The 23731-nt window shown below is 40.7% G+C and overlaps 1 protein-coding gene and 1 pseudogene across 2 annotated transcripts; both read left to right on the forward strand.

The window, feature by feature from the left end:
* The first annotated feature begins 817 nt into the window (after positions 1-817).
* LOC116272365 (RNA-binding motif protein, Y chromosome, family 1 member A1-like) lies at positions 818-14700 on the forward strand. 2 transcript variants are annotated; one of them, XM_031661086.1, is made up of 9 exons: positions 818-953; positions 2804-2916; positions 3363-3466; positions 6411-6633; positions 8490-8642; positions 10635-10749; positions 13442-13552; positions 13644-13732; positions 14141-14700. In XM_031661086.1, the coding sequence occupies exons 2-9, from the start codon at positions 2808-2810 to the stop codon at positions 14440-14442; spliced, it is 1206 nt and encodes a 401-aa protein (XP_031516946.1). In that variant the 5' UTR covers positions 818-953; positions 2804-2807; the 3' UTR covers positions 14443-14700. The 2 variants fall into 2 exon arrangements, with proteins under 2 accessions (XP_031516946.1, XP_031516947.1); XM_031661087.1 differs by having other exon boundaries at positions 819-953; positions 6411-6588.
* Positions 14701-16488: 1788 nt separating this feature from the next.
* On the forward strand, positions 16489-18661 carry LOC116272398 (annotated as a pseudogene).
* The last annotated feature ends 5070 nt before the right edge of the window (positions 18662-23731 follow it).

The following is a 23731-nucleotide window of genomic DNA, read 5'->3' on the forward strand; positions in this document are numbered from 1 at the left end:
CATAGCCTGTCACACTCGCTATGGGGCCCAGATACCCAGCAGGATTAGCTGCGCACAGTAGCCCTGGAGTCGGAGGTCGAGGCCATGATTTCCACCGCTCCGCTAGCAGGCACCACGGCCACCGCTATGCTTGCGAGAGCCTCTGCGCCAGCAAGGCAGTGCACATGGATCACTGGATTGGCGACCATGGTGGTTGTCCTCCCAGGACGAGAGGCCCTTTGTAATGCTACCATGAGTACAGCATGCTCAGGGAGGAAGCATGGAACTCGGAGTCTGTATTTGCCTAGACCTGAGAGAATCCTTGCAGGGTTTCAGCTTCTGGTGCAGACAAATTCCACCTCAGCAACGTACCAGTAGACTTTAGTCCCACGCACCCACCCTGTCCCACTCCCCGCCAAGCCACTGTCACCACCCTCGCCCCAGCAGGTAGCGCTGGTCCCTCCCTCTCCCCTTTGGATCTGCAGTACTCAGTCCCATCAGCCTAACCTGCCTAATGAAGTGAGATGTTTTGTTCCCTGTGGGTTAATGTCTTGCCACACTCAAGATGTCAGTTAGGGTGTAGGTCTTCCACGCCCACAATTCCAAGGGGCTCACAGTCTACCCGTGACTGAATCCACTACTACCTGGTATTAAGGCAGACATAGCTTATCAGAGGAGCAACCGCGAGAGGATGCAGCTACCGGCCAACCAGGAGCAGCGCGCCTCCTGAGGCGCCTACAGCCTTCGCAATAATTGGCCGACACCCACCGCCCTCCCTATGATTGGCCGGTGGAGGTAGGCGGGATTTCCGGGCGAGGCTTCGGCGCGCTTCTCACTCGGGTCAGCTCTGGTTGTACTTCCTGCAGTTGGGACTGTGGTGTCCCGAAGTCGGAAGCATACGACCTGAGGGCCGGGCGAACCTCAGGCGGTTTGTCGTACTGAAAAGTTCCTGTATTTTCTGTTTCTCTGGACAGGTTGGTCTCTCGGCAAGAATAGAAAGCGAAGGTTTGGGATTTTGTCTATAAAAGGGGATGGGTTTTCTATGTGTGGGTGTTGAATTATGGGAGGAGACAGTGGGGAGAGAACACCTCAGTGCTATTAAGAAACTCATTTTTATTAAAGTCATTGATTTTTCTTGAGGATTCTGCCTTAACTGCCTAATGTGTCCGACAAGCTGTGGGAGATGGTGCTAAGGCGCCATTGTTTTCATGGGCATTTTTTATTAAAGCGGTTTTTCTCTGTGAATTTGGCCATCATTCAAAATACAGGCAATAAACTTAACCCCTAAGATGAAAAACTTACACTTTTAGTTAGCACGTGTCACGTGTTTGATTTGCTTGGAAGGAATTATCAAATTTTGACATAAATTGTGTTACTTTAGTATACGTAGAAATACGGGGCCATAAATAACCTCAGTTTAAATTTGCCTCTGTAAAGCCTGTAATTGTCTCCTTCCTTGTATGACAGTATTTGAAACATGTTTCATGTATCTCCGGCACTGTAAATAATTTAAACCGAATAAGTGGGTGTAATCCAGATAAATGGAATTAGATAGGTAACTGGGACAAAATGGAGGAACTTACGTTTTTCTGTTAACCTGGCACACTGACTTACTCTTTTAATCCTAGCATTTGGGAAGCGGAGGTAGGAGGATGACTTGAGGTCAGGAGTTGGAGACCAGCCTGTGTAACATAATGGGCTCCTTTAATATTGCCATTTTCGCATCAGGGACCATTTTAGTGGAAGACAAATTTTTCCTCAGACAAGAGTTGCGCAGGGGAAGATGGAGGCCAAGTGGACACGTTTGGTAGTGGGGGCTGGTAGCAGGGCCCCAAGCGGCACGTGGTGGGGCTGGGCTTCCAGTAGGGGTAGTGTGACAGAGGACAGGTGGGGCAGCACGGCTGCCACGGGGACAGGGTGGGGCAGCGGGGGAATAGGGAGGATGGTTTCCAGTTAAAACTGTACAACCTCAGGTCATCCTCATGTGTTACATTCTCTACAGACAGGTATTACAGGGCACCCTCAGGCATTATGTTCAGGCCACAGATAGGTACGGGTTGAAGGCCAGGGTTTGGGGATCTTTTACTTATTGTGTATTTCAAATCACTAAAAGATGGTAAAATATTTAAAATGTTTTCTCCCAAGAACATTTTGATTTGCTTGATTTAGTCTTTTATCCAGATACCATGCTGGGCGTGGTGGTTCACCCTTGAAATCTCATCACTCTGGTAGTCCCAAGCTGACAGATCACTTGAGCCCAGGATTTGGAGACCAGCTTGGGCAACATGGGGAAACCCTTGTCTATTTAAAACAACACAAAAAATTTCCCAACCCTGGTAGAAAGCCCCTTTGGTAACACCTACTTGGGAAGCTGAGATGTGAGAAGATCAGTTGAGGCTGGGTGGAGGAGGCTGCGCTTAGCAGTGCACTGATACACATCTCAAATGTGGGAGATACACATCTCAAGAAAGAAAATACGCAAACATCACACTGTACCTCATAAATATATAGTTTTCAAATAAAATTATTTAAATGGAGGCATTCTTTATATTGCAACTTAGGAAAATTATGATAGCTTTTCTTATCTAATTTTTAGAAATGAGATTTTATCAGGTATATACTAAAATGCATCATTTGTCCATGAAGTTAGTGACCCTTTTGCTCTGTGTGTTATAAATTTTACATATTTGAAGTAACAAATGCTAGAAAGATGTCAGCCTCGGGAAGGGTTTTACTTGGGTTTTCAACATAGTGTGTAATAAAATTTTATCTTTTTAGCTTATTTATTTTTATCTAAATATAGATAATTTTTTACCATTTGCAGCACAATGGGAGAAGCAGATTGTCCTGGCAAGCTTTTTATTGGTGGCCTCAATAGAGAAACCAATGAAAAGATGCTTAAAGCTGTATTTGTGAAACATGGTCCCATATCAGAAGGTAACTCTTAAAGCCGTGTGTCTGTGTGTATTTTCATATGTATATTTCAATATGTATGTTTAAAATATGTATGTTTATATGTATGTATGTTTTGAAAAAATGTATTTTTTTCAAAGTTCATTGTATACCTACATTAAAATGTCTTATTAGTTTTAAACTCTTATTTTGAATTATCTATTTGATACTTGGAAAATTCTCATAGTACCAGATTAAGGGTCTGTGGTAAGGATAGCCTACTACTTAGAAAGGAATATGAGGAAAACTAAATATGTTGTGGAGTTAGGGAACAAACTGGAATAAAATAGGCTGACTTCAGGGGTGACTTAGTATTAAGAATCATAGTAATGATGTAAAATGCAATTATTTTTTGGTTTGATGTAACTTTCAGATGGTTAGTACCTTGGTGAGTCCATTATATGAATGTAAAAACTTTTCATATATTTTAGTTCTTTTGATAAAGGATCGAACCAGCAAATCCAGAGGTTTTGCATTTATTACTTTTGAGAACCCTGAAGATGCTAAGAATGCTGCCAAAGATATGAATGGAAAGGTAAGAGTCCCTTATTAATAATATTCTAACTCTGTTCTTCAATTAACAGTATTTATAGGTCTTTTTAATATTACTAAACTTTTGAAAATAGTAGAATATCATATGAAGCCGTCCTCTTCTTTATGCCATATACATGCAAGTGTAGTTTGGAAGGGTATTGGAATTAACATTATACAAATCAATATATAATTTTTCTATGTTTGTATTTCAATATGAGTGTAAATAGATTTTGAAAGGTTTTGAAGGGCTTTAAAAGTTGTAAGGAACCTTCATGTAAATGAAAGTAATAAGTCAACATTTATTAAATGTTATTAATGGACTTCCAATTCATGGAAATACTTTTAGAGCATAGACAAACTGTGGATAGACATCTAGACAAACTCACAAGAAGGAAAGATTCTTTCCCATTTTCTGAAAATATATTCTTGAGAAACTATATTTAAATGTTAAGTCCTTGAAAATAGAAAATAATATGAGAACATTGAAGTCAGATAACAGAAGAAGTAATTGGCATTTTTGCCCCATCCTGGCTCTTTTCTCCTAAGGACATTTCCTTCCTGTCACTAGAGTGATTTATGTAACATGAATACCCAATTACTCATTTCCCCAGTGTGTTTGGGGACTTGTTTTAATTCAACCAGTGGTCTCCTGTCCTGTTGAGTTTTAAATCTAGGGATTATTGTGTGCTTACTAAAGCTTTAAAATTTTATGTAATTCTATTAACTATTGAATTCCTTTACATTGTAGTCAAGATCATTCCATTTTGGGCCCTTTAGCAGTTTTTTGCTTTATAACAGTATCCTAATGAGGCCCGGCTTGGTGGCTAACGCCATCATGGATGTCGCTGAGGTGGGCAGATCATGAGGTCAGGAAAACGAAACCATAATGGCCAACATGGTGAAAACTTGTCTCTACTAAAATACAAAAACATTAGCCATGTATGATTGTGTGTGCCTGTGGTTCCAGCTACTCAGTAGGCTGAGGCAGGGGAATCAGTTGAACCTGGGAAGCAGAAGTTGCAGTGAGCCGAGATTACGCCAATGCTCTGCAGGCTGGTGACAGAGCGAGAATCCATCTCAAAATAAATAAATAAATAACATTATCCCAATCTGGTTATAGCTCCTGCTAGTCTTTACGCTATCCCCAAATGCTTTTTTGGACTTCTTCAGAATTATCCTTCCTGATGTATGTCTCACAAATAACAATTTATGCTGCAAAAACAACTTAGATTTCATATTTTCTTCCTCATTGCATATTGTATTTTGTACTCACTGTACTATATATTAATCTGTTGAATGTGAAATTTTATATAATGCATATTTAAGTCTTCCTAAGTTGCTTTTATTTCTGTTAGATCTAGCACACTTCCTGGCACATAGCAGAGAGTACAGTTTTATTCACTCTTACAAATTAGTAGATTAAGCTGCGGTAGAAACCGAGAGTAGCTTTTGGTTCATGGCTTTGTGGTAGTGATGGAGATAATTTTGACTTACGTATAGTAATCTATGATAATTTCTTTCTTCCCCCTATTTTTCAAGCAAAAGAGCAGATAATTTGTGTAGAGTTTTTGTTTGTTTGTTTTTTAAGATGGAGACTCGCTGTGTTGCTAGACTGGATTGCAGTGGGGTTATATTGGCTCACTGCAACCTCCGCCTGCTGGGTTCAAGCGATTCTCCTGCCTCAGCCTCCGACTAGCCGGGACTACAGACACCTGCCACCACACCCAGCTAATTTTTGTACTTTGAATAGAGATGGGGTTTCACCCTGTTGGCCAGGATGGTCTCTAACTCTTTTCCTTGTGATCCGCCTGCCTCAGCCTCCCAAAGTGTTGGGATTACAGGTGTGAGCCACTGTGCCCAGCCAATGTTATTTCTAAATTAGTTCATCTCACATGTTTTATTGTGTTAAAATAAATATGAATGTTATATGCACATAAATGTTAAGACAGCCAATAAAGGAAGTTCTTAGAGTTTTCAGGGAGAATTAACAGTTAAGGAATTTTGGCTGACTTCAGAATTTGTCTGACTGGGAAGGAACCAACCATGAGCAAATCTAGGGAAAATATTTTGGGCCCAGAAATAACAAAAGTGGTTTCAAGGTAGGAACAACTGGCGATGTGGCTGCAAGAGGTTTTGTAAGGAATTTAAGACTTACTTCCCCCAAATAATAAAAGCCATGGAATTTTTAAATCAAATTGTTAGCTGAACTGTTTCCAAAAATTGCTATGGCCTATAGACAAGATTACAGTGAAAAATGTTATTGTGAAATTAATTAGAATATTTAAGCATTTTTGAGAAATTACATGAAGTACTATATTAAGAGTCATTTTTTAGGGGCACATCTAAGGCAATATAAGAAATGAGTAAGGCAAGAAACCTTAACGAGATCAAACAAGGATCACATTCACAGAAACATTTTTAGAGTAAATATAGCATTGTAAATCATATGGGGACATTTTATGTAAGTATTAGCAAATCAAAGAAGAAACAATTCATAATGACTAATGTAAGTAATTACTGAAAAACTAACCTCATTTTTTTAAATGACACAAGTTTCATTGGGACACTGAAACTTTTAAATCAGTGATGTGAATACACAGATGAAGTGTATTATATATTGTAAAAAACAGATGTGCCACATTCTTCCATAGAATGTGTGATGGTTAATCTTTCTTTGTTGTTGTTTTTTTTTGTTTTTTTTTAATAAAGGAGAAATTTTCAAGGTATTTGAATAATAGAATTTGTGTTTGATCTGTTAATGGAAGGCATGTGCTCAGTAAATGTCTCCAATTTGGCATTGTGAAAGATGTGTTCATTTTAGGAGGAAAAAAGTTTCCTTTGGAAGAAAATACCTCAAATTGAACTATAGTTGATCTAAAAATATCTGTAAAATGTGCTTACATTAAATGTGCCAGTGTTATTGATAGTCTCCTTAATGTTTTTAGTCTTTGGATGGAAAAGCAATAAAAGTAGAACAAGCCAAGAAACCATCATTTCAAAGTGGTGGTAGGCGGAGACCACCACCTTCTTCAAGAAACAGAAGCCCTTCAGGAAGTCTGAGATCTGCAAAAGGAAGTAGTGGAGGAATAAGAGGATGGCTTCCCTCACATGAAGGACACTTGGGTAATGTTTTAAAATACAAAGATGAAACCATAGAACTGAAAGAAAGTAAGTTTGAAGATATTGAAATTTCTCAATTTTATTTATTTCCTTTATGAACAGAAGATTAATTTGTTGATAAGCAAAATTATTTCTAAGTACTAAAGATGTATTATAAGAATGATTGAACTAATAACTAAAATTTGTTTTAAAATTGTAATAGCGTTGCATTGAAGTAACACAAATTTCAAACTGAATTGAGTTTATGAATGCTGATTGCCCGTACTCAGCAGGTTTTCTGCAGAGCTCATTTAAATTCATTATACTTTAGAGTTTTATACTTTGGGGCACAGAATTTCATATCAGTTATATTATCAAAGTATGGTGGAATATTTAAAAGTTTCCTTTAGGAAAAAAAGTAACTCAGTACTTAAGATTGATTTTGCAATATTTGTTTTCTTGTGTATACATGTGCAAATATCTATGCAAATCTATTGATTTGTAATTTTGATACGGAAAATTTGAACGTTGGCCTGCCATAAAGCATTTTCAATTTAAGTAATGTAGGACTTTAATTTCTGAAAATTGTCTGTGACACTGGAAAGGTCTAAAAACCACTGCTTCACAGGTATGTGTGTATCTATCTTTGCTGGAGGATGAGTCACTGAAAATGATATTTATGAGTGATTTACTCAATAGAAATGAGGGGTCTATTTTTACATATAAAAGAGAAACAAACCATGTATTAAAAAAAAAGATAAAACTATTGGATGGGCTGTGCGAGGTGGCCCACGCCTGTCACTTCAGCACTTGGGGAGTACAGGGCAGGTGGACCACGAGGTCAGAAGTTCCAGACCAGCCTGGCCAACATGGTGAAACCCTGTTTCCCCTAAAGATGCAAAAAACTAGCCTGGTGTGGTAGCGTGCATCTGTAATCCCAGCTACTTGGGAGGCTGAGGCAGGAGAATCGCTGGAACCTGGGGGGCGGAAGTTGCAGTGAACCAAGGTTGTGCCATTGTGCTCCAGCCTGCGTGATAGGGCAAGAGTCCATCTCAATAAATAAATAAATAAATAAATAACTTGTATTATCTATTAACCAGCTTAGAAACTGTAACAATTAATTTGGATTTTTAATAACCAGATGTGTAGTTCATTGGAGATGTTTTTTAAAGTTGAAATTGCAGTGTTTGCTTCATTTTTAAGATGCGTGGCTTCCTGGGTATTTTGTCGCCATTGATCTTGAGGGTGAGGTTCAATTATACCCTGCCATGTATGAGAATGTATATATTCTAACCTGTAACACCATCTGGCAATTGGCATATAACTATATTTTTGTACATCTACAAAAATATTTTATATTAATTAATATGCAATTCTTAAAGTATTAAAATTCAGCATAGTCTAATATGAAAATTAATGTCTCATAAGGGAATTTTAAGAATTCTGTATTGTGTTAACAAATTTTAGAGGTAATGTATTTTCCTGATATGTCACTTCTTGGTATTATAAATATTTGAATTTCTTTGAATGGAATTTAGTTTATCTTTATGATATGCTTTGAAAATGTTTCCTCATAACAGAATGATAGAATCAGTCATTTATCATTTTTCTTTTAATATTTTTATGTATATTAAACTTAGATACTTTATTGATAGATTTCTACTCCCTGTTCACTCCCCATTTTCCCACCTCTCTCTCTCACACCAATATATTATGATACTTGAGTTTCTTTCTAGATTTTCTAAATGGACTTTTATTGCTTGAACTGTACTGATTTCATATAGAAATGTTAATTTTATTGGTTTGGACAGATGTGAATTTGTAAGATTATAATATGTAGAAAATCTTTATAAACAACTAAAACTTCTTAGCCATTTAAGAAACAGTGATGTTAGTTAACTTAAAAGATTTTGTTTGAAATACAGATGATGGTGAATACACTCTTGATCTCAACATGAGTTCTTCTAGGGGAGCCATTCCAGTTAAAAGAGGTCCATCTTCAAGAAGTGGAGGTCCTCTTCCTAAAAAATCTGCTCTTTCTGCTATGGCAAGAAGCAATAGTTGGATCAGAAGCCAAGGTAAATGCTACCTGACAGAACGACTGTAGTTTTTGTATCACTTAAAATGAGCTATTTTACCTGAATGCTTAGCTTTAAGTTTGTTGAAGAAAAGAGAAGTGACACATACATGGACGTAATTACTGATTGATAGCTTTTATTATAGTTTCTATCTCACTAGGTACATTTCAGATTTATATTGAAGAAATACTTGAACTTCTCACTGCAGATCGAAGAAGTGATTAGAGTGAGGCCAACATTCCTTTTATTCCTGTGTTTGCTAGAAAATTTCCCTTAATTTTCCTCTAAGTTCCCAGCAGTATTCTTTGATGGGAGGCTTCTTCATGTAATTAATTCTTCCATTTACTAGGTCCCCTGGTAGTGGTCCCCTGGTGTCCCAGTCTATAAGTTGCTTGTTCAGTTTCTTTGTTGGGTTGGAGTCTTGCTCTTACCAGGTCAGAGTGCATTGGTGAGATGATGGCTTATGACAGCCTCAAATTCCTGGGCTCAGGCAATTCTCCTATTTCAGCCTTCCACGTTTCTGCAACTACAGGCATGCATCATCATACCTAGCTAAATTGTTTTCCTATATTTTTTTAGAGAGAGGATCTCACTACACTGTCAAAACTGATGTTAAAGCCCGGGGCTCAAGCAGTCCAGCTGCCTCTGCCTTCCACACTCAGTCAGTGTGAGCCACTGAGCCTGGCCATCCAACTTCTGACACCTCAGTAATGCATATGTGCAAGGCATTCCCACTGCTTATATGAAGATTCAAAAGAACTACAAGAGCATTTAGCAGATAAGGAGTCACTGGGCTTAAATATTATTTTAAAATAAATTTAAGGCTTGAAAGGTAGACATGAAGGAGTCCAATATTCTTAAATTTAGTGGATATCACAGAAGTGCAGAGTTGTGAAATACAGGGTGATGTAAATCAATAGTTGAGATTGTACCAGGATGTTTAAACATTAACACAAGATCTTTGGTGTAAGATTTGAAATATTTGAGGAGAGAATTTAGAACTAAGGAACATGAGGTGAGCAATTGGATTGAATAGAAGTAATATTTTTCAGAAGGAGAATTGTAAGACTGCAGACTGGATAGAAGAAAACAAGACGATAAATAAAAGTTCTTAGCAAAGAAGTTTAAGCGGAACAAATTAAAATTCTTACTTAGTTTAACCTCCACTCTAATATGGAGGAAATTGAAAACTGCCATTTTCAATTTTACATTTCATATGTAGAGTATCAGTGAAGTTAGGTATTTATGGGCTTTAGGATATACAAGCCAACATATTTCCATTGGAAAATTAGCCAGTGAAAGTATCACAGGTGAAAGACTGACCTCTGAGGAATAGCAGGTGAAGAGTATATTAAAGGAGAAACTTTTCTATTTTGAAATAGCAACATTGTTGTAATGACCCCTTTCATAATATTGCTTATTGCAGTAAAAGTAAATCTTGGCCATCATTAGAAAATCTTCACTAGCACATTTTAATTTGTCAACATTTAAAATAGAGCCAACCAGTTAGTGATAAAGGAGAACTTTTATGTAAACATTTAGTGTGCAGTCATTCAAAGGTAGCCTTATTTGTGTGTGTGAGTTGGACTGAACAACATGGGAACATTTACCTTCTTCAGCTGAGAAGCGACAATGTATGTAAACTTTAAAATCCATGATTAGTTTGATGATTTTACATGTTATTCCTGTATTATTAGTAGTCATCAGTAATTCACATGAAAAGTAAAATAATAACTAAGTTATTAACCATTACCAATGAACTTTTACCTAAGAATTAATGTTTGGCTTCAGCTTCATTAGAAGAACTGGACTTGTGGGAGCCATGAGATTATCCAAAGCCATAAGAAATATTCAGTGTCATGACTGTAGTAATTTAGGAAATGAAGAACGGAGTCATAGAAGAAATAATTGTAGAAGTTGTTTGAGAGAAGAGAAAATAGTGTTTTAGATTTGGTGTTCTTTACAAAATGTTCCATCATTTTAATATGAAAGGTCCCATGTCACGTGGAAGAGAGAATTATGGAGGTCCTCCATGCAGAGAGCCAACCTCTTCCTGGAGAAATGACCATATGTCACGAAGAGATGATGGTTATGCAACTAAGGAGAGGTAAAGGAAAAATGAAGAAACACAATTGATTTTTTTTCTTGTGATGATGAAATTCACATAACAAAATTAAATATTACAAGGTAAATAGTTAAGTGGTGTTTAATATATTCTGTGTCATGCAACAACTACCTCCATCAAGTTCCAAAACATTTTCATCACTCTAAATTAAAACTCCAACTACCAGTTAAGCATTCCCTTCCATTTTCTTCCTTTCCTCAGCTGCTAGCAAACACCAATCTGTGTTCTGCCTCTGAGCCACCTGTTGTAGGCATTTAATGTTAATGGGGCTCAAACACAACAGGACGTTTATCTGTGATGTCCTGAAGGTTCATTTACATCATAGCACTTTACTCCTACCACAAGTTGTTAAACCATTATTTTATCTGAGTGGTTTCCACCCCAGTATTTCTATGCACCAATATTTGTTTGAGTACACGTATTCAATTCTGGGTGTATATGAATGGAATTGCATGGTCCTATGATAGCTATGTTTACTTTCCTGAGGAACCACCACATTTCCCCATAGTAGCTGCATCGTTTTCCATTCCAACTAGCATTGTATCAGGGTTCCAATTTATCTGCATCCTCTCAAACACTTGTTATTTCCTCCTTTTTAAAATTTACTGCCATTCCAGGTTGTGTGTGGGAAATATGATACTCATTTTGGATTTGAAATGCATTTTCTGCACCCATTAACTCGTCATGCACATGTACCCCAGAACTTAAAGTATAAAAAAAACCAAAAGAAATGCATTTTCTGAATCACTGATTATGAGTATCTGTCCCATGTGCTTTTTGGGCATTTGCCTATTTTATTTGGAGAAATATCTCCATTGATGCCGACCTCAATTCGCTTAAATGCCATGTTTCGATGCCCCAGAGTTTCAGTGTCTCAAATTTGTTGCTTAAACTTATGCCCACAAAACAACTGCCCTTTAGACACTAGGGAATACACCACATCGAGAGGCTATACCTACCGCGGATTATGGTCGCTCTAGTCCAGATGAACGTCTTCTAGAGGACAGGTACTAATGTCGGATTTGTCAAATAGATTTCACCGGTTCACCTTAAATGGTTTCACAATGAACAACTGATTCAAAATCCTCTCAAACACTACGGCTTGTAAAACATTGTGCTTCCAGTGAAGTAAGGGAGTCTCCTTTTTGATTAGGGAATGCATTTTCTGAATCACTGATCATGAGTATGTGTTCCATGTGCCTTTTAGCAATGCCTTACGCATTGGAGTAATATTTATTTATTGACAATTTGAATCAGCTTGCCGTGCCAGTTCACGGAAGGAAAACTTCAAAATTTGTTGTTAAAACTTATGCCCACAGAAATCATCCAAGTTCCGGCGACACCGTGACATGCTCCACCATCAGAGGCCATACTCACCCACGGCGACGCCTGAAGTCCAGGACAACCGCCCTCTCGAGGATATAGGTAATGTAATGTTTCTGACTGGTCAAACACTTTTAAGTTGTTCATTCCAAATAACATGGTATCAGGGCTCCAATTTATCTGCCTCCTCTCAAACACTTGCTATTTCCTGCTTTGTAAAATTTATTGTGCTTCCAGTGTGTGTGTGAAGTGTGGAATCTCCTTTTGGATTAGGAATGCATTTTCTGAATCACTGATTATGAGTATCTGTTCCATGCAAGCTAAATTTTGCCATTTCATATTGGAGAAATGCATCTGGTCAGATGTTTGACCTTTTAATCTTTTGTCGGGGTTTTGGGTTAGCTACGCTCAGTACTGAAGCGAAAATTTTAAATTTGTTGCTTAAACTTATGCCCACAGAAATCATCCAAGTTCCCTCGGTAATAACGGTACGGCGTCTCGTTCATCGAGAGGCTATACCCACTGCGGATTATGGTCGCTCTAGTCCAGATGAACGCTCCTCTAGAGATATAGGTAAATGCAAATGCTTCGATCATCAGATTTTTAAATTGTTCTATCTCAACCGTTACGGTATCAGGGCCTCAACTAATTGCATCCTCTCAAACACTTTGCTGTTTCTGCCTTGCAAAACCTTTATTGCGCTTCCAGTGTGTGTGTGAAGTGGAATCTCCTTGGACAGAACCATTTTCTGAATCACTGATCATGGGCATGTGTGTTCCATGTGCTTTTTGGGCATTTGCCTATTTTATTTGGGAGCATTATTTATTTAGATGTGTGACAATTCTAATGCTTAAGCTGTAGTTACGGCCATGTTTTGACATGGAAGCTGAAAATTTAAAACCCGCGCCCCACAATCCGCCCCTATGAACAGATGGCGTCTGCCCGAATTATGCCATGCACCACCAGACGGCCTGCCTAACCAGATGAACGTTCCTCTAGAGGATATAGGTAATGTAATGTTTTCTGGATTTAATAAATAGATTTCAACGGTCATCTCAAACAACAGGTACGGTGGGTCTAAATTACCCGCATCCCCCAAACACTTTATTATTTCCCTCAAAACACAAGCCTGCGTGTGTGTGAAGTGTGGAATTTTCGGATGAAATGGCCTTTCTGAATCACTGATCATGAGTATGTGTTCCATGTGCTTTTTGGGCTTTTGCTTATTTTATTTGGAGTAATATTTATTTAGGTGTTTGACAATTTAATTGTGTTTAAGTTGTAATTTAGTTATATTTTGGATATTAGAAGCTGAAAATTTAAAATTTGTTGCTGAAACTTATGCCCACAGAAATCATCCAAGTTCCCGAGAAACCAGGGATTATGCTCCACCATCTAGAGGCTATACATACTGTGTTTATGGTCGTTCTAGTCAAGATGAACATTCCTCCAGAGGATATAGGTACTATAACGTTATCTGGATTTATCAAATAGATTTATTCAATTGTTCCTTCTGACATTAAAAAAAGCTTTTTTTTTTTCTCTCAATTTAGTGATCGTGATGGCTACAGTGAGGCCCGTGGTAGAGACCATTCTGAAGGTCCAAGTGGAAGTTCTTACAGAGATGCATTTCAGGGATATGGTAAGGGTCCAGGATGGATTTGTAAGTTATATAATTGTATTTCATAGAACAGATCATTGTTTTAATGAAATTCTAAGGAAAATTATAAAGCACAAATATAACATGTTTAAATATTGAGTATTCTTAACAGTATAAAGCACAGGGAATGATATGAAGGTGAGAACTTCAGTTCATGTTCAGAAAATGTGACTCAACATTTATTTTAGAATTAAATTTGTTAAACTTCCAAATACTACTCTTACACTTCTTTTAAATAAAACCTGACTATTGAAGGCTTAATTAGTATCCTGTCAACAAAGGCAGAGGAAAGCAGATATTTCAAAATGGTACTTTAACTGGTTCATGCTTTAGTGATAGCAGTAAAAATGTTTAAATGCAGTCCAACGTATTGTTTTATCAACCCTGCAGGGACCTCTCATGGTGCACCACCTGCACAAGGGCCTCGGATGTCTTACAGTGGAAGCACCTGCCATGATTATAACAATACACGAGATAGATATGGCAGAAGTTGGGAGAGTTACTCAAGGAGCTGTGGTGATTCTTATTCTTGTGGTCATGAGCATGCTGGCAGAAAAGACCAAAGGAATCTGCCTTCTCTGGCTAGGTTGCTCCCTGCTCCTCGTGAAGCATATGGTAGCTCAAGTTATGTTTCATCTACAGTAGATGGTGAAGAAATTAGATCTGAAAAAGGAGACTTAAGCAGATATTAAAGCAAGTATTCAAAGTAATAGTTATTGCATTCCAAACCTTGTTTGCAAATTGAAAATTGAGGTGTTATTTCTGCATATTACTACAAGAAACATACTGGTTTTGTGGAGAGAGGTAGATACTAACTTCCTCCATGAATTTTTTGAGATATTCAGAGCAAAAGGAATTTTTTTCAAAGTAATTTCATACTTGTTAATGCTCTTGAAAAGTGTTTAGATGTAATATCTACCTTAAAATTTTCAGAATAAAATTTGAAAGCCTCTGTTCACATCTCTTGTCTGGGTATGGGTCTGCCATGGCTGACATCATCAGGGCAAGACACCCACTGGGTGGAGAGCTGCGCTTATGTATTTTACCCCTGTTCTGAAGAGACCCTGCATGCCTGCATCTCCTGGGACCAGTGATCCTAGAGACCTCCCACTGGGGCCACTCATGACCATAAGCTTAGGATCTTGTGTGCCTTGCTTCCTATTCACCCAGGTGAGGCATCCTGGAGAGGATGCATGGGGCAATGCTTCTGTGCATACATGCAGCACTGGAACAGGGTGTCACCAGCCAGTTAAGACCGCTGCTCACTAGGCCCTCTCCTAAACTCCCACCTGGCTAAGTGATAAGTGTCCCATCTACCTGACCCCACAGCCCGGGTTTCTCCTCCATCTACCGACCCGTGCCCTCTTGGGGAGAATGCCAGCCTCCCTGGAGACTCAGGCCCTGCCGGACCCACATGCTGTGCTCCTCTCTCATGGGCCAGACACTGGTGCATAGGGATTCCTGGATAGCAAATCCAAAACCCCGCAGGTTCCATTGCTTCTTACCTGAATGGCCGCCTTCCCTGACCAAACACACAGGAAGATACAGACAGCTGGTAGGTTTTATTTCCCTCCAGGTGTCATTTCAGGTCCGTGACATCTTCTCTAGGTAGCTTGTGCCAGCCCTCCTTTTCCTCCTCCCTCTGCCATTTGTGAGAACGCTGAGGACTCTTCGCATCTCCGAAGAGCGCAGGCTTCACGGGTCCTGAAGTTGGATTGCCAAACTGGCAGCACCCTACTTGCCAGCTCAAGAGCTTTGTTGAGGCACACCAGTGGGTAGGAGTATGCCCCCCTCCCCCAAACCAAGGTACACAAAGGTACACAGGCACAGCTGTTCACACTCATACACCAGGTCAAACACACAGGCTGGAATGTGCCCACACTCACACTGGTACGAGGGAAACTGGATGTCTACACCAATACTCAGATGGGCCTTAATGCTCAGGATTCCCTTGTTGGACACACACAGAAGGTCCCCTGCCATTTAATTGATCATCTACAATGGGATTTATTTTTACTTTTATACTTTATTTAACTTACCAAAGTATGTTGCATTCTTTCCCCCATCATGAAAAAGACTTTGACACAAGTAAGGAGGAAGAGCACTTTTACAATAAAATCCTGTGTCTGCATCTACATTATTAAGGCATTTTAAAAATTGAAGGATGTAGATCTATGTGCGACTCATGTGCACCTCTCCGTGGAGGGTAAGAAGTCCCTAGTGGAGCCCAAACTGAGCCCAACGTGGTAGTAGGCCTCAAGGAATGGAAGGGAGCCAGAGAAGGATGAGGCAATTATCCCTTGAGACTTGCTTCTTACCCATTGACCTTGGCCACTTCTGCCTCTTAGGTGACTTCAGGTTTCCCAATTCTGAAATATGAGTGTTAGAGTTCCCTGATGGGGCTTTCTCCCCCAGCCCAGGGATGGCCTGGGATTTCTCATTGCTGGCTCTTCCCTGAGCCTTGAGTTCTCATGTGTGTCCCAGCTCCAGGACCCACAGGCCTCTGAACCCTCAGCCCTGGGCTGCTTACCTGGCCTCCTGTCTGTTCCCTCTCTGCGGGCCTAACTCCTTCTGGTAGTGCTGCAGGGGATTGAGACAGAGGCCCTGACTGATGATCTGCATGGCTGTTCAGGTCATGGTTCAAAGCCAGTTCCCCAGATGCCAAGGAAAGACCAGCAAGGTCCTTCCGCATGACACCTTTCAGCAGCGCCCACCTCAGCAATTCTAGCTGACCCTGAATGGTGAAGGTCAGCCAACCAGCTGAAGAAGCTCAGTTAGGTTGTGTCCTGCCTGAAGCTGGGGCCTTCTCCTGCATGGCTCTAGAAACACTGGACTACAAGAGAGCCAGATGCCATGAATCCTGGAGCAAGAGTCATCAGGAAGACTTATGCCAGGTCTAGCCTCCCACACTCCACCACCTCTATCATGCCGGGAGGCACTCCTTACCAAGAATGCCAACATAATATGCCTTAGAGATCACTTTATTGTGGAAATAAAGATTGTGATGAAAGGAAAACTTCATCCTGTTGCCAGTACCTGGGATGGCTGAGTTCCTGCACCTGCTGGGCCATGAAGAAGAGGACAGACGCAAAGGGACCATTTCATCTAGCTGGGCTGAGGGCCTACTGACTGGGTTGCTGCATACGTTTCCCCTTACCAGCTCTCCTGCTAAGACACCCCCGTACCCCAGGAGGACCTCAACCTGACCAGGACCCTCAACCCCTTCCCCAGACCCAGGGACCCCAGACTAGTCTGCAAATCCGTCATGTAGCTTACTTAGCAGGACTTCCTCATGATTTCTGAACCATGCCACCATCTCAGGGTGTGCACAATCTGCCTCTGGTCAAGGACCCTCCAAATGATTGGATGGGCATGCCAGGAAACACCCGGCAACTTTGCAAGAGCTGGAAGACTGTTGGGCAGGGCTATACCCCAGACCTTTGGCCTAGCACCGTGCATTAGTGGTCCTGTCACTGTTCGGTGTGGGGGGCAGGGTAGCAGATGTGGTGGTCTTGTGGGTGGGTGGAGGGAGGCCCAGAAAGCCTCTGCCAATAGCAAGCAAGGAGCACAAGTAGGTAGGGGATTGGGTCTGGGATGCTGTGCTGTGAGGGGTGGTCCTGTCCACTTGACGAAACCGCTGTGGGTAGAAGGGACTGCAAGGCTTTGCCCGGCGCTCCCCATGGGGCTTGCATGTGTGCAACAGAGGTGTGTGTGCAACGGAGGTTATACATGCTCAGGGCCTACCATTCTTTGGGTGTGGCACAAGCAGAAGACAGCCTATTTGGGGACCTGGTGCCTGCCTTGCAGAGGACAGCAGACTCCCCTTCCTCGAAGGACATTCCCAGGGAAACATGCCCTTCAACTTCCTTGAGCACTTCGTGTTTCTGGTCTGAGGCCTCTGGACACAGACACAGGGAGTAGGGGGTGGTTTCCATCACTGGCATGGGCATGCAGACTCCCTTTCTCCAAGTACTTTCCCAGGGAAACGTGCCCTTCAACTTTCTGCTGTGCGTGAAGGGTCCTTGGCGCTGCTATTCTCCCTTGTGAGGGCTGAGCTTGGCTCCCAGTCCCTACCACGTATTCTCAGGGCACCCCCAAGCAAGCTGCCCTCCTATCTGCAGGAGGGTAGCCTCAGCTCCCCTGCCTCCTGGGTGGCCCTGTGTGCCTCTGGCCTGGATCTCTTGCTCCCTGTCCCTGGAAGCTGATGCCCACCCCCTGTTGCCAGTAATCCCGAATGGGCAGCTGCAAGGATATGGCTCTGGCCCAGAATCCAAAGATGCCCTGGCTAATGACCCATGTGCCCTCCAAGCAGGGCAGGTGCCTCTGCCAAAGCTTCCACCTCAGCCACAAGCAGGCCATGCAGCCTGGGGCATTCACAGAGCCCAGATCCAAGTGAAGGACCTTCAGCAAGTCTGTTGCCGGCTGGGGCATGCTGGGACCAGGGCCAGGCTGTGTCTGCTGGTCCACCTGCCACCTTATGTCGCCCTTCTTCTCGACCACCACCTGGACCACTGCCATGATGTTGTCCACCACCTGCACCTTCTCCTCCCCCAAGGGCTCCTCAGTGCTCCCTGCCCTGGCTGCCCTCTCTTGCCAAGTCTCCAATTTGAATGGGGTACCTCTTTTGGAGGTTCCACTGACCACAACCTGCACTGTCCCCTCCACATCCGGATAGGCTATTCTTTAAAATACACTTTAAAAAAATAACTTGAAAGCATTCCCATTTATCCACATCCTTTCCAACATCTATTGTTTCCTGAGTTTTTAAAGGTTGCCATTCTAACTGGCATGAGATGGTATCTCATTGTGGTTGCAGGGTCATAGGTGAAGCTGGAAACCATCATACTGAACAAACTATCACAAGGACAGAAAACGGAACACCACATGTTCTCACTGGTAAGTGGCAGTTGAACAACAAGAACACATGGACACAGGGTGGGGAACATCACACACCAGCCAGGAGGTGGGGTGGGGGATTGGGAGACAGATAGCATTAGGAGAAATACCTAACTAAATGACGAGTTGATGGGGACAGCAAACAAACATGAAAAATGTATTCCTATGTTACAAACTTGTATGTTGTGCACATATACCCTAGAACTTATGGTATAATTTAAAAAAAAAAAAGGTAAAAGAAAAAATAGGTCTCCAAACCCAAATACTAAATAGAAAATTAGTATCAAGTGGCCTAGAATGTAACTTAAATGAAAATGTTACAAACATTCAGCAAATCATTTCTAAATGCCGCAGTAAGCCTGGTAGTCTACAAGAAACTCAGAAAAACATGGTTTTCTTGCTCTTCTGAGCATGCAGCAGTAGTAACAGGCACAGAGATAAAAGAGGAATAAGTGTGATAATTGCTGTAATAGGCAAATACAGTAAATATAACTGGAAATAAGGGCAATGATTTTGATAAAACATTAATAAATGATGAAATGTTAAAGAAAAAGACTCATGATTTTAATAGACATTGCCTTCTTCTTCCCTCTAGAAGAAAACTAATGCCTCTGCTTTATTGACTGACATGTTACTAAAAAGATGTAACATCTCTGATTTGTATTATGAAATCACATTTTCCTCATTTAGGAAACAAATGTTTAAAAATCCTTTTGAAAGGTAAATGAGAATATTTGCTGTTATTGTATAAACTGTCAAGTGCTACACAAATATTATTTTCTCATGGTGATTTATATTATGTGTATGCTATCTGGTTAGTATAGCATTCTCATAAAAGAAACCTTGAAACATTTCTGCTGCTCAGTATTTATTTTTCAACATTTCAGTCATTATTATTTATCATATGCTGTCTAGGGGCTTTTGAATTTTAAAGAGATACGTGGAAACTGAAAAGAGGACAATGAAACTGCGAGATTACAGTCATAATAATTTCATTGATTAATTCAATTGTTTATAAAGCTAGATTAGATTATATTTCTCCCAAAAGATTCTCAGAGAAATTCTAAGATGACACACCCACTGAAATGGCCATAAAGTTGTTGCTGAAGTTAGAATTAACTATTTTTAAAGTCTGAAGATACAGTAATACTTTCATGCATTAAAACAGGGAAAACATGATTTTCAGTGCTACTTGCTCTCACATCTCTAGTAACTTTTAAACTATTCTTTATGTCACATTAAATTTTTCATTTCTACCTCATGTTTTGGATGCGGCCTGTATTTTTTTTTCTTTTTTTTTTTTTTTTTTAAATTTTTAAAAATTATACTTTAAGTTGCAGGGTACATGTGCACAATGTGCAGGTTTGTTACATATGTATAAATGTGCCATGTTGGTGTGCTGTACCCATTAACTTGTCATTTACATTAGGTGTATCTCCTAATGTAATCCCTCCTCCCTCCCCCCACCCCACAACAGGCCCCAGTGTGTGATGTTCCCCTTCCTGTGTCCAAGTGATCTCATCGTTCAATTCCCACCTGTGAGTGAGAACATGTGGTGTTTGGTTTTCTGTTCTTGTCGTAGTTTGCTGAGAACGATGGTTTCCAGCTGCATCCATGTCCCTACAAAAGACACAACTTCATCCTTTTTTATGGCTGCATAGTATTCCATGGTGTATATGTGCCACATTTTCTTAATCTAGTCTATCATTGATGGACATTTGGGTTGATTCCAAGTCTTTGTATTATGAATAGTGCTGCAAAAAACATACATACGCATGTGCCTTTATAGCAGCATGATTTATAATCCTTTGGGTATATACCCAGTAATGCGATGGCTGGATCAAATGGTATTTCTAGTTCTAGATCCTTGAGGAATCACCACACTGTTTTCCACAATGGTTGAACTAGTTTACAGTCACACCAACAGTGTAAAACTGTTCCTATTTCTCCACATCCTCTCCAGCTCCTGTTGTTTCCTGATTTTTTAATGATTGCCATTCTAACTGGTGTGAGATGGTATCTCATTGTGGTTTTGATTTGCATTTCTCTCATGGCCAGTGATGATGAGCATTTTTTCATGTGTCTGTTGGCTGTCTTCTTTTGAGAAGTGACTGTTCATATCCTTTGCTCACCTTTTGATGGGGTTGTTTGTCTTTTTCTTGTAAATTTGATTGAGTTCTTTATAGGTTCTGGATATTAGCCCTTTGTCAGATGAGTAGATTGCAAAAATTTTCTCCCATTCTGTAGGTTGCCTGTTCACTCTGATGGTAGTTTCTTTTGCTGTGCAGCAGCTCTTTAGTTTAATTAGATCCCATTTGTCAATTTTGCCTTTTGTTGCCATTGCTTTTGGTGTTTTAGACATGAAGTCCTTGCCCATGCCTATGTCCTAAGTGGTGTTACCTAGGTTTTCCTCTAGGGTTTTTATGGTTTTAGGTCTAATGAATGGATTGCTAGAATAATCAATGCAGAGAAGACCTTAAAGGAACTGATAGAGATGAAAACCATGACACGTGAACTACTTGACAAATGCACAAACTTCAGTAACCGACTCAATCAAGTGGAAGAAAGATTATCAGTGACTGAAGATCAGATGAATGAAATGAAGCCCAAGATGGCTGAATAGGAAGAGCTCCAGTCTCCAGCTCCCAGCATGAGCGACACAGAAGACAGGTGACTTCTGCATTTTCAACTGAGGTACCGGGTTCATCTCACTGGATCATGTTGGACAGTTGGTGCTGGTCCGCAGGTGCAGCCCAACCAGTGAGAGCTGAAGCAGGGTGAGGCATCACCTTACCTGGGAAGTGCAAGAGGGAAGGGAATTCCTTTTCCTAGCAAAAGGAAATTGAGACACACAACACCTGGAAAATCAGGTAACTCCCAACCTAATACTGCGCTTTACCAATGGTCTTAGCAAACAGCACACCAGGAGATTATATCCCACACCTGGCCCAGAGGGTCCCACGCCCATGGAGCCTGCCTCATTGCTAGCACAGCAGTCTGAAATCTAACTGCAAGGAGGTAGCGAGACTAGGGGAGGGGTGCCCGCCATTGCTGAGGCTTAAGTAGGTAAACAAAGCCACTGGGAAGCTCGAATTGGGTGGAGCCCACCACAGCTCAAGGAGGGCAGCCTGCCTCTGTAGACTCCTCCTCTGGGGACAGGTCATAGCTAATCAAAAAGCAGCAGAAACCTCAGTAGAGATAAATGCCCCCGTCTGACAGCTTTGAAGAGAGCTGTGGCTCTCCCAGCATGGAGGTTGAGACCTGAGAACAGACAGACTGCCTGCTCAAGTAGGTCCCTGACCCCTGAGTAGCCTAACTGGGAGACATCCCCCAGTAGGTGCAGACCAACACCTCACACCTGTGTGGTACATGCCTGTGACAAACTTCCAGAGCAAGAATAAGACAGGTACACTCGCTGTTCAGCAATATTCTATATTCTGCAGCCTCCACTGCTGACACCCAGACAAACAGGGTCTACATTGGACCTCAAGCAAACTCCAACAGACCTACAGCTGAGAGTTCTGATTGTTAGAAGGAAAACTAACAAACAGAAAGGACACCCACACCAAAACCCCATCAGTACATCACCATCATCAAAGACCAAAGGCAGATAAATCCACAAATATGTGGAAAAAGCAGTGCAGAAAAGCTGGAAATTCAAAAAATCAGAGCCTATCTCCCCCTCCAAAGGAACACAGCTCATCACCAGCGACAGAAAAAAGCTGCATGGAGAATGACTTTGATGAGTTGAGAGAAGAAGTCTTCAGTCGATCAAAGTTCTCAGAGCTAAAGGGGAAACTACGTAACCAGCGCAAAGAAATTAAAAACCTTGAAAAAAGAATGGATGAATGGATAACTAGAATAATCAATGCAGAGAAGACCTTAAAAGAACTGATAAAAGATGGAAACCATAACATGAGAAATATGTGACAAATCCACAAGCTTCAGTAACTGACTCAATCATCTGGAAGAAAGAGTATCAGTGATCGAAGATCAAATGAATGAAATGAAGCCAGAAGAGACTTGTAGAGAAAAAACAGTAAAAAGAAATAAACAAAACCTCCAAGAAATATGGGATTATGTGAAAAGACCAAATCTGCATCTGATTGGTGTGCCTGAAAGCGATGGGGAAAACGGAACCAAGTTGGAAAACACTCCTCAGGATATCATCCCGGAGAACTTCCCCAACCTAGTAAGGCAGACCAACGTTCAAATTCAGGAAATACGAAGAACGCCACAAAGATACTCCCCGAGAACAGCAACTCCAAGACATATAACTGTCAGATTCACCATAGTTGAAATGAAGGAAAAAATGTTAACAGCAACCAGAAAGAAAGGTCGGGTTACACACAGAGGGAAGGCCATCAGAGGAACAGCAGATTTCTCAGCAGAAACTCTACAAGCCAGAAGAGAGTGGGGGCCAATATTCAACATTCTTATAGAAAAGAATTTTCAACCCAGAATTTCATATCCAGCCAAACTAAGTTTCTTAAGTGAAGGAGAAACAAAATCCTTTACAGACAAGTAAATGCTTAGAGATTTTGTCCTACCAGGCCTGTCCTACAAGAGCTCCTGAAGGAATCACTAAACATGGAAAGGAACAACTGGTACCAGCCATTGCAAAAACATGCCAAAATGCAAAGTCCATCGATGCTAAGAAGAAACTGCATCAATTTACAAGCAAAATAACCAGCTAATAGCATAATGTCAGGATCAAGTTCACACATTACAATATTAACCTTAAATGTAAATGGACTAAATGGTCCAATTAAAAGACACAGACTGGCAAATTGGATAAAGAGTCAAGACCCATCAGTTTGCTGTATTCAGGAGACCCATCTCACGTGCCGAGACACACATAGGCTCAAAATAAGGGGATGCAGGAAGATCTACCAAGCAAATGGAAAGCAAAAAAAAGCAGACATTGCAATCCTAGTCTCTGCTAAGGTACACATTTTTAAATGCATTTTCACCCTTATTGTACTTCTGTGAGAAACTGCGGATTTAAGTTCATATCATAATTATCTTTCAGTTTTTCTTGTCTTTTCCTAAAGGTTCACAGAAATAAAGAATTCCATTTATGCT

The sequence above is a fragment of the Papio anubis genome, chromosome Y (assembly GCF_008728515.1).
Source record: "Papio anubis isolate 15944 chromosome Y, Panubis1.0, whole genome shotgun sequence".
In the NCBI taxonomy this organism is placed as follows: Eukaryota; Metazoa; Chordata; class Mammalia; order Primates; family Cercopithecidae; genus Papio; species Papio anubis.